The sequence below is a fragment of the Vidua chalybeata genome, chromosome 9, assembly GCF_026979565.1.
Source record: "Vidua chalybeata isolate OUT-0048 chromosome 9, bVidCha1 merged haplotype, whole genome shotgun sequence".
Taxonomy (NCBI): domain Eukaryota; kingdom Metazoa; phylum Chordata; class Aves; order Passeriformes; family Viduidae; genus Vidua; species Vidua chalybeata.
The window spans coordinates 5,965,405-5,979,083 of NC_071538.1; the positions used below are offsets into that span (position 1 = coordinate 5,965,405).

The 13,679-nt window shown below is 54.0% G+C and overlaps 1 protein-coding gene across 4 annotated transcripts in view; it reads right to left on the reverse strand.

The window, feature by feature from the left end:
* The window catches only part of PDE4B (phosphodiesterase 4B), a 184,114-nt gene that overhangs the window by 20,522 nt on the left and 149,913 nt on the right, over window positions 1–13,679 (reverse strand). The window contains exons 1-2 of one of the 4 annotated variants that reach the window (XM_053951000.1): window positions 10,391–10,602; window positions 6,882–6,994 (exon numbers count right to left, since the gene is read on the reverse strand). In XM_053951000.1, coding sequence (XP_053806975.1) covers window positions 6,882–6,971 — 90 coding nt within the window. In that variant the 5' untranslated portion in view covers window positions 6,972–6,994; window positions 10,391–10,602. Of the gene's footprint in view, window positions 1–2,623; window positions 3,088–4,428; window positions 4,512–6,881; window positions 6,995–10,390; window positions 10,603–13,679 lie in introns of those variants that run through there. The other 3 variants (XM_053950999.1, XM_053951002.1, XM_053951003.1) reach the window with 3 other exon arrangements.

A 13,679-nucleotide genomic window follows, 5' to 3' on the forward strand; every position in this document is an offset into this window, starting at 1 on the left:
TGCTCCATCCAAAATGCATTTCCAATATCTAGAACAGACCTCTCCTACCCAACTCTTTTGGCAGCTACATCTGGAGTGTACAGCTCATCTGGTTGGGTTTTGTATGGATTTCCTCTCTCTCCCCCACTGAAAGGTGCATTTTATAACACAAATTGCTCTGCTGGGAGGAAGAAGCACACAAAAGGCACATCCCAGGCCAGGGATAACTCCCCAGATCTGTCCCACCTTCCCCAGAGCTGCATGGTCAATGCCCACACCGATTTCTCATCCCAGCACTGCTTTTGTTCTTCCCTCTAGGGAGAGGCGAGTAAACAAAAGCAGAAACAGGCCAAAACACTTGCTCTGCAGTGTCATTTTTAGACTTTTACCAGCTGGGAGCACGTTGGACGTGTTGAGAGCAAAAGGAGAGTGAGGAGGAAGGGGAGCTGCTGAGAGCCAGCAGCACAGAATGCAAACCTCCAGCAGCTCCTTTGTTGACACGAAGGTGACTGAAGGAAGCCCTGACAACATCTGTGGCCCCGAGAGCAGAGAGTGCTGCAGGAGCTGCAGAGATCTCAGCCCCAAATCTTGTGTCAGTCACACCCCTGCAAACCACAGCGCCGGGGCCTCGGTGCCAGAGGAAGCCGAGCGACTGCGTCAGGAGAGCCACAAACCAAAGAGCCTCCCCTGCTCCTCTGGGAGCCAGGAGATGCTGGGAATTTGGGGTGGAATAGCCTGGATTGTATCCTCGATCAGAGAAAATACCCCCAAAATAACAGCTAACAGAGCAGCTGTCATTTAACAAGAGAGCAATGCAATTAAACACGGGGTTTTGCTAATCGTATGAAGCAGCAATTTAAATTTAATTTAAATCTGAATCAAGCTCTGCAGTCATCATTTAGGCAAATCCAGCTGGGGTTTTACCTGAGTAGGAGAACAGGCTTTGGAAAATTCAAATAACTTTGTGCCCTGAGAAGACTTTTCCAAGATGCCTGTGTTGAAAAAAAAAAAAAATCTGGCAAGTTTGAATCAACAGAAATTTGTTTTCTTCAGAAAACACGGGATAAAGAGGGAGTCCTGGGAAGGGGGCACTGAAAATCCAGGGAAGAAGTTCATGTATCTCAGCATCCCCCCAAAAATGTGGCAGCTGGGTCCTGCCAAAATGAAAATGAGCCTAATGCAAGCATCAAACCCATACAGAAGGCACTAATTAATGGAGATAAAATTAAATGAAAACTCCTTCTCACACAGAGATAGGCAAATGCTCCTCAGAATCCTTTTGCTGCCCTTGGCCCAGCTGTGCTAAACCAGCAGCAAGGTGAGGCACTTCTGGTTTGTTTGCTTTAATCGGGGGAATCTCTCCCTCTCAGACCTCTGAGGGTGAATCTCCATCTCAAACCATCTCCACAACTCGTCCTGCCTTTGATAACTCCACATCTTTCAATTAATTTCACTTCATGCAAATATTTGGATCAGCCCCGTGGAACACAACTGGGGGAAAAAAATGAGGAGTTTGGAGTCAGGCTGTCCACAAAACCACTCAAAACCAGGGTGAGGGTTAGGATTGCCCTGAAATCCTTCTCAGCTCCTTCATCCCGAGTGATGCTGCTCCTCTGGGATGTCACCAGCATCCTTCACTCCAGAGAGGACCCTGCTCCCCACATTTAGTCACTCTCCAGGGCTGCCCTCAGCTCATGATTCATTTTGAACCTGCCTTTGAGCTATTATTTATTTAAGCCCCACCCTGACGTGTTATAACGTAAAAGTCTGAGAATGCTGAACTTATAAAACCCCATCACGTCCCAGGAAAAGCAGAATTGGGTAAAGGACACACCGGAAGGTCCTGGGCACCCCTGGGGCTCGGAGGATGGGTGACAGCTCCCCAAAATGCTCCTGGGGAGAAGGATTTGAACCAAAATCCCACTGCCAGAGCCTTGATCTCTGCACCAGCAGTGGCCAAGGGATCCCCCTTGGATGGGCTTTCCCCACGCGTTTTCCACAACGTCCCAGAAGATGGGAAAGCGTCCAGCTCTCAAAATCCCTTTGCTCCAGGAGGGCATCCCAGACGGTGACACTGCCTCCTAATCCTGTCCCCACACCTCCCACAGCCAATGCTGCAGCTGTCCAATATTTCAATTTTTAAAATATCTGAAGCAGTTTAACCAAGATATCTGGATAGACAGCCCAGAGGGCTCTCAAGGACGAAATATCACATTATTCATTATGTATGGCCCCAGTATTCCACCCTGCTTTTAGGGCATGTTTGACACTCCCAGAATGATTTACTTTAGAGGGCATTAAGCACGGGAGGAGGACACAGAGACGGCCACCCTAAAGTCCATTTATGATGGTGATGAGACTCACACACGCGAGCTGACTGGCACCAAGCTCCCCAAATCCCCAGGGGATTCCAGCCTGGGTCAGAGCCAGCACCCAGAGCTGTTCCCTCCTGACCCAGCAGCTTTCCCTGGCAGCTCCTGCTCAGCCCCCCCGAGCGCCTGTGTTGCAAACCCCGCTCCCGCAGCGCCGGAGGAACGCGGCGCCCTGTCCTCTAGCACAAGGACATCCCCAACACGGACCAAACCCGCCAGATCACACCCGGCTGGGGGCAACGTCCCCACACCGAGCCAGAAACAGCTCCTACCTCCTGGAGCATGCCGACGGCGCGGGGTCCTGCTCGGCGGCGGCGGCTGCCCGGCCGGGGAAGGGTTAAAGAGCGACGTCAAAGCGGCGCGATGTGCGCGGGGCGCTGCGGGAGCGGCGCTGCGGGAGCGCGGCCAGCGCGGCTCCGCCAGCCCCGCCAGGGCGCTCCGACCGCCGCTTCCCCAGCGCGGATCCCCGGGAATGCCGGCACCGTGCGGAGCTCAGTGATTCATCCCGCCTTGGAAAAACAGGGGACGTGGAAGTGTCTTTTGTTCCGCCGGCTGCCGCAGCGAACAAACCTCTCTTTGTGCGGCGATTAAACAAAGGAAGTTCCAGCGCAAAGCCAGGGGAAGACTAAACAGCTCGGCACCACTTAAGGGAAACATCACGTAGGAAGGGGACAGGGCTGGGGGCTGCCAGGCTGGCCGGAGGGAGGGGACGCTGTGCAGCCCGGCACATCCACCGCTGGCACTTGGCCGCGACCTCCAGCGCGGCCCCGGCAGTTTACATTCGTGGCCAGATGTTTATTTAGCCACCCTCTCCCGAAAGCGAGGTGCGGCCTTGCTCCGCTTTTCTGACCGAAATGCCCTTTGAAATCCCAGCAAAATGAGATCGGTTGTGTTTATCTTGCGGCTCACAAGCGAGAGAGGAACACGCAGCAGTTGTGCCGCTGTCCCGGGCCGCTAGCTGGACAAAGCTTGAGGTATCCAGCACTCGGGAATAACAGAAACATCTTTTAAGAGCTGCAGTAAGAGAGATTTAAGGATTTGCAAGGAAGAGCCCTCCAAGTAACAGTTTGGGTAGAGGCAAGGGAGTTTGCAAAGTCATGAGAGGACACCACTCACACTCTGTCTATTTAAACTTAGAATATCCCCAGAGAGCAGGAATTCTGTTCTCTGGACTCGATGGACTCTGAACAAGCCTGGTCTAATTTAAGGAGAGGCAGAGGTGCAGCTCAGGTCCATGGAGGTATCTCTGTTTGGGCTGCCCCGCACGGACAGGCAGCTCTGCAGAAACAATCCATGCTCTCCATCCCCCCATTTCATGATGTGATGGCCCCATAAAAACCTGGAGCTGGCAAGGCCAGCATTTCAGCTGGGAGAAAGACCTGCTCCTTCTGACGATCCAGGGGATGCGCTGAGCACGTCCTGCCCCAGATCCCAAATTAGGGACTCGAGCAGCTCCCATCTGCAGCAAAGTGAGGCTAAGGACAGCTGCCTGATGCCAGGACAGAAAACAGCCCCTTTTTTGTCATCGCTGACTCACAAACCCTTCTGACACAGCAGCTGCCTGAGCTGGAAGCTGGACAGGGTGATAAATGCAGGAAAAATTGAGTATACGTGTAGCAATAATGTAAATAAGGGTGGTTGGGTCTCTCAAGCAGCACTGAGTGCCCGCAGAGCCCCTTCCAGGTTATTCTGTTTCAGTGCAAAGCTGCAGGGCCCTATCAGCTCCCAGCAAAGGAGGTTAGGAAATTCAGTGTTAGGAAAATAAACTCCCTTCATGGCAGCTGCAAACAGGTATTTTTGCAAGTCTTTTTTTTTTTTCTCTAAATTAGAAAGATAAGAGCGCTGTGCAGGGTTAGTTCTGCAGAAAGCCTGGGCTGGTCTGCACTGGAAACGCATCAGGACTCAGTGCCAGCATCAGAGGGAGCAGAGTTCCCTGTTTGCCAGCTTTCCGTGGGATCCCTGCGGGTGGCACTGCAGGGTCCCCGGGCTCCCTGCTGCCAGCACAGCCCCGCAAGCCGAGCCGCTCATCCCCTCGCTCCTCCTGGCGTTAACTCCCGGCTTAACGAGGAATACGCACATGTTTTGAGCGCTGCCTTCCGAACCCCATCAGCTCACAGCCCGGCTGCCGTCCCGCATGGCTCTTCCCCCTCCGCTGCCTCTTTTTTTTTTTTTTTTTTTTTTTTTTTTTTTTTTTTTTTTTTTTTTTTTTTTTGCCGCAGCGCTCCTGAGAATCCCCCTGCGCGCACGGATGCCGAGAGCCTCCCTCTCTGCCTCTCTCGGCGCTGTTGTTGCAACTCTGGATTTTCTAAACTACGTCTGTCAGGAAGGAGACAGGAAATTCGAGTCACACTTGCAACAGCTGTGCCATGCCTACTATCAGGCTCAAATGACGTAGTTTGGCTGGGGTGGCGCGGGGCCAGGAACTGGCGAGAGCGGAGGTCAGGAAGATAGGTCAGTGTTTATTCTGCTGCTGCGCTTGGGAGCATGCCGAGCCGATTTGCTTTCTTCCTATCTAGACTGTTTCTCTTTCCGTTTTTTCTTTAATAATGCGCAGCCCAAGCATCCTGTTTTCAAAACATCTGCCGGCTTCGCTATTTACCGGTGACAAATGGAGATGCCTCGGAGCGGGGCTGGCGCTGGGACGGGATGCTCGGAGCGGGGAAGGGCGGCTGCAGCCTCCTCCCGAAGATGCAGGAGCGACCCAGCACTGCCAGACTCCGCACGCTGTCTGCCCCCAAACCCCCCAAAAGCCACGAATCCCCCAAATCATCAGGCACTGCAACCAAACTTTCCAACCCGAACCGTGCCGGGATTTGTGACAATATTTACAGCTCCACAGCAAAGGCAAGCGAGGTGTGAGGCCATTTTATGCTTCTTTTTCACAGCTGAAAACTGTGAAACTGGAAGTTGACCAAAAAAAGCGCAGACATTTCAGAAACGGGTTATGAAAGAACAAAGTTTCAGGAAGTTTTTCTCGAGCCAGCTGCAAGCCATCTGCACCCCGAGTAATCGCAACTTTGAAGTGCTACAAAAGCAATTTAGTTTCACCTTCATGAGGCCAGCTTTGTCACTCAGCAAAAAAAAAAAAAAAAAAAAAGTAACCTCAAATTGAAGGGCGCCGTGTTCACACTGGAGGTGCAGCCGGAACCCTCCTCAACTTCCATCCAGAGCTCCCTCAACACAAACCCAAACGAATAAAATAATATTTCTTTCTTGAAAGCTCGGTCTATAAAACTTTTACTGTTTCCTTTGCCCCTGCACATCGTGGTAATCACTACCAGAAGAGGAAGCTGAAACAACACGGGATTTCAGGATTTCTTTGCTTAACTTTTCCCCATAAATTCAGTTTCTGATTGCAGTCATTTGAAAAAACCAAAAAACCAACAACATCGGGGTGGTGCAGAACTGGGTTTAAAACCATCACAACTGGGCAAGGACGCGGATGCGACGGGCACTGGGTTGGGAATTTGTGACTGTGACAACTCCAGCGGGCACGGCGGGGCTGGAAGCGCCGTCTGGGAGCCCTGGAAGGGGCAGGCGCGGGCTGGGAGCTGCCAGGCTGTGCCCGGGGCTGTGCCCGGGGCTGTGCCCGGCTCCCTGCAGCCGCGGGCAGCGGGCGGGGAGAGCCGCGAGGGACGGGCGGGCTCCGGGAGATGCTGGAGCCGAGCTGGGCTCAGGCGGGCTGGAGCACCAGCTCCCAAAAGTTGCTCAGAACTCGCGTTTCGCTCTCTGCTGCCTGTCAGGATACTCCAGGCACTCTGCTCTCCCCCTGCTTCCCTGACGTTAAACACCACGGACTTTCCTTGCTTTATTTCAGCACTTTATTCTGTGCAGAGAAACTCAGAACTCGCCTTTCGCTCCCAGGAAAGCTCCGCAGAGCAGAAGCCCCCGGAGCTGATTCCCTGTCACCATCTCTGCCTGCCCACCCTCACCATGTGCCGCCAAGCGATGCCAGCCCAACGCATTAAAAATCAAATTAAAACGTCACCGAAAGCCAAAACAGCCGTAAAATACCGGACCCACAATGTTTACAGTTCGCCGTTATTATCATTAAGCAATGAAGTTAATTGACTTCTGGCGTGGTGATTTGCTAAATGCGGGCGTTTGCAGAGTGTTCCTGCTCATATCGGCTCCAAGGGACCGGCGCTAATTGAAACCTCTTTAATTTTCGGAAATGAGCCTGCGGCAGCGATAGGGCTCTCCGCGATACCCCGGATCGCGCCCCCCTGACTATCCCGGCTATCTCTCCTCGCTCCATCCCGGCTCTCTCTCCCCGCTCCATCCCGGCTCTCTCTCCCCGATCCATCCCGGCTCTCTCTCCCCGCTCCATCCCGGATCGCTCCGCACGCCACCCGCCGCGAGTTCTCCCTGGACGCGTCTCCGCGGGGAAACGCGCAGCCCCCTCACCGCAACTAACTGGGAGCTGCTGTCCCGGACAGACGCCAGGACGGGTCGGGACCAGGCTCAGCGCCTCCCCGCATCCCCGTCCCGCATCCCCGCTCCGCATCCCGGTGCCGCACGTGGGCTCACCTTGTTGGATGCCATCTCGCTGACGGAGCGGTAGGTTTGGATGGTCTCCAGCTGATCCAGGCACCAGTCGAGCTCCTCCAGCGTCTCCATGGCCAGCTTCTGGTAGGGCTCCTCTGCGAAGAGGCACACGGACATGTAGTCGGGCTGGCGCTGCGGCCGCCTCTCCATGGCGGGGCCGGCCGAGCCGCCGCCAGCGCTGCCGGAGGTGCCGCTCCGCTCCCTCATCACGCGGCCGCCGCTGCGCTGCCCCGGCCGCCGCCAGCGAGTCCCCGCCCGCCGCCGGCCCCGGCCCCGGCCCCCGCCCCGGCCCGCCCCGGCCCTGCCCCCGCCGCTCGGGGGAACCGAGCGCCCCCCGGGCAGGGCAGGGCTGCGGCTCGGGGAGCGTCATCGCGGCCCCCCCGCCCCGGCTGCTGCGGGGATCGGCCTCCCCCGCCGCTCGCGGGATGCTGCTCCTGCTGCTGCGCCAGCCCCGCTCCCCGCAGCAGCCAGAGCCCTGAACCCGGACAGCCCTGAACCCGGACAGCCCCGAACCCCGACAGCCCTGAACCCGGACAGCCCTGAACCCGGACAGCCCCGAACCCCGACAGCCCTGAACCCGGACAGCCCTGAACCCGGACAGCCCTGAACCCGGACAGCCCTGCTCCCCGAGAGCCCTGAACCCCGACAGCCCTGCTCCCCGACAGCCCTGAACCCCGAGAGCCCTGAACCCGGACAGCCCTGAACCCCATCAGCCCTGAACCCCATCAGCCCTGAACCCCGACAGCCCTGAACCCCATCAGCCCTGAACCCTGACAGCCTGGCTCCCCGAGAGCCCTGAACCCCGAGAGCCCTGAACCCGGACAGCCCTGAACCCCGAGAGCCCTGAACCTGGACAGCCCTGAACCCCAACAGCCCTGCTCCCCGAGAGCCCTGAACCCTGACAGCCCTGCTCCCCAACCCTGCCTGCTTCTGCTCCCCAGCAGTTCTGCTCCCCACATCCACCAGCTCTGCTGCCCAACCCCTCCAGCCCTGCTTCTTAACCCCCACCAAGTCCCACTCCCCACCAGCTCTGCTCCCCAGCCCTGCCTGGTCCCATTCCCCACTCCTGGCCCTGCTCCCCACTCCTGGTCCCATTCCCCACTCCTGGCCCTGCTCCCCACTCCTGGTCCCATTTCCCACTCCTGGTCCAATCCCCACTCCTGGTCCCATTCCCCACTCCTGACCCCATTCCCCACTCCTGGCCCCATTCCCCACTCCTGGTCCCATTCCCCACTCCTGGCCCCATTCCCCACTCCTGGTCCCATTCCCCACTCCTGGTCCCATTCCCCACTCCTGGCCCCATTCCCCACTCCTGGCCCCATTCCCCACTCCTGGTCCCATTTCCCACTCCTGGTCCCATTCCCCACTCCTGGCCCCATTCCCCACTCCTGGTCCCATTCCCCACTCCTGGTCCCATTCCCCACTCCTGGTCCCATTCCCCACTCCTGGCCCCATTCCCCACTCCTGGTCCCATTCCCCACTCCTGGTCCCATTCCCCACTCCTGGTCCCACTCCCCACTCCTGGTCCCATTCCCCACTCCTGGTCCCATTCCCCACTCCTGGCTCCCCAGCTTTGTTGGCTTTGTGCCCATCAGCCCCACTGCTCCCCAGCAGGCTGTGCACCCCAAACCCACTGTCCCTGCTCCCTGCTCCCACCGAGCTCTCCTGGCCCTGCCAGCAGGACACTCCCGAGCAGCTCTGGTGTAAAAGTTAAGGTTTCCACAAGCGGATACAGTGAATCATAGAATCTCCCCATGAATGTAACTGCTTCTCATAATCCCGGTAACATATGCTCATCCCATAAATCTGTCAGAGCTAATGGATTCAGCGTTTCTACGGGCAGGTACCAGTGACATCACGGGGCAGGATTGCTCAGACACACTCAGGAGCTGAGCTGGAGCTCCAGCCGTGCCCCCCTGCCCTCTGTGCCCCCCTGCCCTCGTGTCCCTCGTGTCCCGGTGTCCCCAGGGAAAGGAGCTGCACCCTGTGCTGGCGTCTCTTCCCAAGGACAGATCCTCTCTGTCATTCACCCCATCAATAAAGCAGCACTGGAGAGGGACCTTCCATTAAATGATTGAGAATAAACAGAAAATAAACCCAGCCCAAGGTAATTCAGTAATAAACCTGGCACTGACACGTTTGAAAGGTTTGGTGAATACAAATCTTTGTGGCATTGGAAGTTAATGGGTTTTTTTTTCTGTGCTCACAGAGCTCCAAACTTTGGAAGTTCTCTCATTCCTCCATAATCACAAAAGCAGGTGAAAACAGACAAAATCACACAAAGCTCAGTGTATTTTCCTTTCTCCCATGAGAAATTCCCATTCACATTGAGGGAATTTCTCCCATTCCCCCTCAACTATTTTTTCCTGTAAATCAGTTGACCCAGAAGGGCTCAAACCACTTGTTGTATAAGATGCTGGGATTGATGAAACCAGCACGGGTAAAATAAGTTTAGGAATAGGTAAAACCCCATCTCAGACAAACTAAACCCCACGTGTTTAAATCAAATCCTGTTCTTGCCCTGTGTTCTCCTGCTCCGAGGCTCCCCAGGAAGCACAGCCACGGCATGTGTGCATTCCTGGAGGAGGAGAAGGAACAGGTTCGCAGGGACTCTGACACCAGACCCTAATTTTAGCCTTTTGGGGGATTTCCAGCCTTGCCCAGGTCTGCAGAACCTGCTGCCACTGTCACTTCACTTCCAATCTTCACCTCGGAAAGAGAATGCAGGACCCAGAACAGAAATCTGCTCTTGATATTGAAGGACTCACATTCCCCAGAGCTGATAGTCAGGATATTCCTTCACTCTGTAATCTGAGTTTTATGTAATAAAAGGGAAAAAAAAACCAAAAAAACAACAAAACAGGCAAAGCTATTACATATTAGGGATATCGAGGTGAATTAGGAAACTTGAGGGCTTAGAGGGTTTGGCTATAAGTATTTATATTTATTTTTGGGTTTCAGAAGATGAGCTAAATAAAGAGTATTTTACACGTCCTCAATGTTCTGTGGAATTTTTAGCAGGGTGCATCAGGACCCTCCTTCCCTCAGTTTCTGCCTGCCTGCTTCATTGGGGAGGTTTCCTGAAGGAATCCTGGGAGCAGCAGGGATCCTCCATGGTTTACTCATGTAAAAAACCAGCACTGTCACTTGCCTGACCCTTTGCACCGAGACCATTGAGGGGACAATGGATCCACGATTTAAATTCTGTATTTTGAAAACTTCCACTAAGGATACCTCCAGTCATTTCAATGGCAAAGACACAATAAAGTGAGAGCAAACAGCTCTTGCTAAGGATCATTTCAAGGGGAAAACGGTGAGTTCTGCTCAGGGCAGAAGTGGATTTTTAAAAGCATTGTTCACATTTTCTATCAGAATTTTCATTTTTCCTGACACTGGCCAGCCTGCCCACAGCTCCACATGGCCTTGGCTCCCAGCGAGATGCAGCACCTGCATCCCTGTGCAGCTCTCAGTGGTTTTGGCTTTTGACTCACCCCAATCTTTTCTTTTTCACTCATTTTCTCAAGTGAGCAGCCTGGTGAAACGATGCCTGCTGGGCGTGTGCCCTCCAGCTCCTCCTGCCTGCCCTCCGTGGTCAGCGGGCAGTCATTTCTGAAGCCTTTGCCGGGGCAGGAGGGACGTCACAGACACCACATTCCTGCTCATTTCACGGAACCACACAGGCCAGCCAAGAAGAGTCGCCGTCCTGGCCCACAGCAGGAAGAGAGCCCAGTTCAACCAAACCCTTCTTAGAAACTCAAAACTGTCCCTGAAGCCACCGAGTGACGCAGTCTGAGCCCATCACCCCGGAAACCCCAACTCTTATCAAACCAGCCCTCCTTGGCTGTGTGCAACTGCACGAACGCCCTCTGATGAACTTGGGGATAATTACAAATAAATTTTGAAAGCAGAGGCTACAGTCCCACTCCTAAGGCTAAATTTGCTTTTAAAACCAGCATGTGAAATTAAAATATACCCTCCAAGTCCCCCGTGAAATATTTTGAGATCCACAGCTACCCCAGAATAACAGCCAGATATAGAATCCATTAGGAGTTGCTCTTCCACCAATATAAAAACTTTGTGTGGGAATGATCTTAAAATAACAAATATTTTCTGACTTTCTTCATATTTAATCTTCATGGATACCAGAGAATGGTTTGGGTTGGGAGGGACCTTAAAGCCCATCCAGTTCCACCCATGGGCAGGGACACCTCCCACTGTCCCAGGCTGCTCCAACCTGGCCTTGGATGCTTCCAAGGATCCAGGACAGCCACAGCTTCTGTGGGAAATCCATTCCAGGGCCTGCCCACCCGCCCAATATCCCACCTAATTCCATTCTCTGGCAGTGGGAAGCCATTCCCTGTGTCCTGTCCCTCCATGCCCTGTCCCCAGTGCCTCTCCAGCTCTCTTGGAGCCACTCGAGGCCCTGGAAGGGGCTCTCAAGAGCCTTCTCTTGTCCAGGTTGGCCACCCCCAGCTCTCCCAGCCTGGCTCCAGAGCAGAGGACAGGGATGAAGTGCCCTGGGATCCTCTCCCTGAGTGGTATCTGCTGTTGCTACAGCGACTCCCACAAACAGTAAACACAAGTTTAGATGCTCCATGAGTTGTTCTTTCCCTGAACCCAACGTGAGCGTCCCACTGACATCAGCACAGCAACTCCCCCTGCCAGAAACTCTCCCAAACCCCGGCCAGTGGCTGACTTCCATCACCTTCCTGGTACAGCCGAGGCACATGGGCACTTCTGGAAACACTCCTGCCATTTTGGGATCTGGCCTCCTGGAACACTTCAGGATGCATCTTCAACCATCTCACATTTCAGTTTATATTTGGGGGTTGCATAAGCCAAACCCGTAAATTACAGCGGTGCTTTGGTCGTGTTTGCTCGGGTGAAATCATTGCTGACACAGAAGAGGGAAGTGAGGAACAACGGGAGTTTCAGTTTTTGAATCCTACCCAGTGTTTGCGCAGGAGGGCTGGGGCTGGTGGCACTCCAGCAGGAACTGAGGTGACATTTCCTCCCAAGGCCTGAGCTGCTGCCAGTCCCTCCGAGGACACAGGCAGCCCTCGCCTCGTGTTTCTCTGCTGGCACCCGGAATGCTCCAGTGTCCTGAAATGCAGCACCTTTCCAGTGCCAGGATTCTGCAAAAACTGCATTTTTGGTAGCTTTTGCCATCTGTTCCTTTGCCAGCTCTGCAAGGTGATGGAACACATGGAATCTCTCTCTGCAGAGGTGACTTAGCAGCCCCTTTTTAGAGGCTTTTTCCCACTCACTGACATTTCTGTGCTCTCTTTTTCTCACACAATTGTTTAGGTTGGAAAAGCCCTCTCAGACCACCAGACCAACCATTCCCAGCACTGCCAAGGCCACCCTGCCCCATGTCCCCAGGTGCTACACCCATGTGGATTTTAAATCCCTCCAGGGATGGGGACTCCTGAGCAGCTGCCAGGGCTGGAGAACCTTTTCCAGGAAGGAATTTTTCCAAATATCCAACCTGAGCCTCCCCTGACACAACTTGGGGCCGTTCCCTCTCCTCCTGTCCCTGTTCCCTGGAGCACAGCCCGACCCCCCTGGCTGTCCCCTCCTGTCAGGAGCTGTGCAGAGCCACAAGGGCCCCCTGAGCCTCCTTTTCTCCAGGCTGAGCCCCTTCCCAGCTCCCTCAGTTGCTCCAGACCCTTCCCCAGCTCCATTCCCTGGCCTGGACATGCTCCAGCCCCTAAAAATCCTTTATGTCATGAAGGGCCCAAAAGCGACCCCAGGATTTGAGGTGTGGCCTCACCAGGGCTGGGTACAGGGGGAAAAGTGAGAGCTGCTCATCAAGCTGGACTTGAGGCCTTTTTTTCACTCTTGAATACTTGGAAAGTGAAAGGTTTTGGGGAACATCCTCTTTTCTGGGAGTAGTTCAGTGTAAGGACAAGCACACACTTCAGCAGTGTCACAGATGGGAAGGGGGTTAATGGGACAAACTCTCACCAAAACCCCCAAACCCCATCTGTGCCATCCTTCTCCCAGCACAGCTCCGGCCCCTCAGGGCCTGCAGGGATCTGAGCACGAGGCCAACATTATCTGCAGCTGCAGAGTTCCTCTCTTCACCCACAAACTGTCCCCATCATGTCCCCAAGTGCCACAGCAAGGCAGGAGGGTGGGCAGAGTCCCCAGCCTGCAGGAGGGATTGGTGGCTTTGCCCTCACTGACGCAGGAGGTGAACCGAGTAAGGAAACATTTTGAAAAGAGATCCAGATGCCAAAATTTCAAGTGGGGTTTATTTTGTCTCTCCTGAGTCCCTCATGATTCTCTCTCGTCACCCCAGTCCTGATAAATAAAAGCATTAGGACTTCTTCTGGAGGGAAGTGTAAAGGCCATAAAGCCACAAGAGTTTTAAGGCCAAAACACCACATCCCAACCAGGTGAATTAAAAAACTTGGGGAGCAGTTGCAGTTCCCTCTCCAGCTGCCAAAAAGCTCAGCTTTCCAGAATCCAGGAGGAATATTCCCAGTGGGATTGAGTTGTGAACAGATTGTCCAATCTGGTGGACAAGAAATGTTGAAGACAAATATTTGCCAACATCCTTTCAAACTCAGCTCTCCTTAACTGTTAAAGATCAAATTGTGGGCTCACTGTACTGGTAAAAGTCTCCATTTCTACTTCTGCACGGAAAAAGAAGAATTCCTTCTATTGGATCACAACTTTCCTTGTAAACCTTGGGAATGTGGAGCTTAAGACTTAAAAAAAAAAACCAAAAAACTCTGACAGACTCTGCCAAAAATTCCAAGAGGAACTTTCACA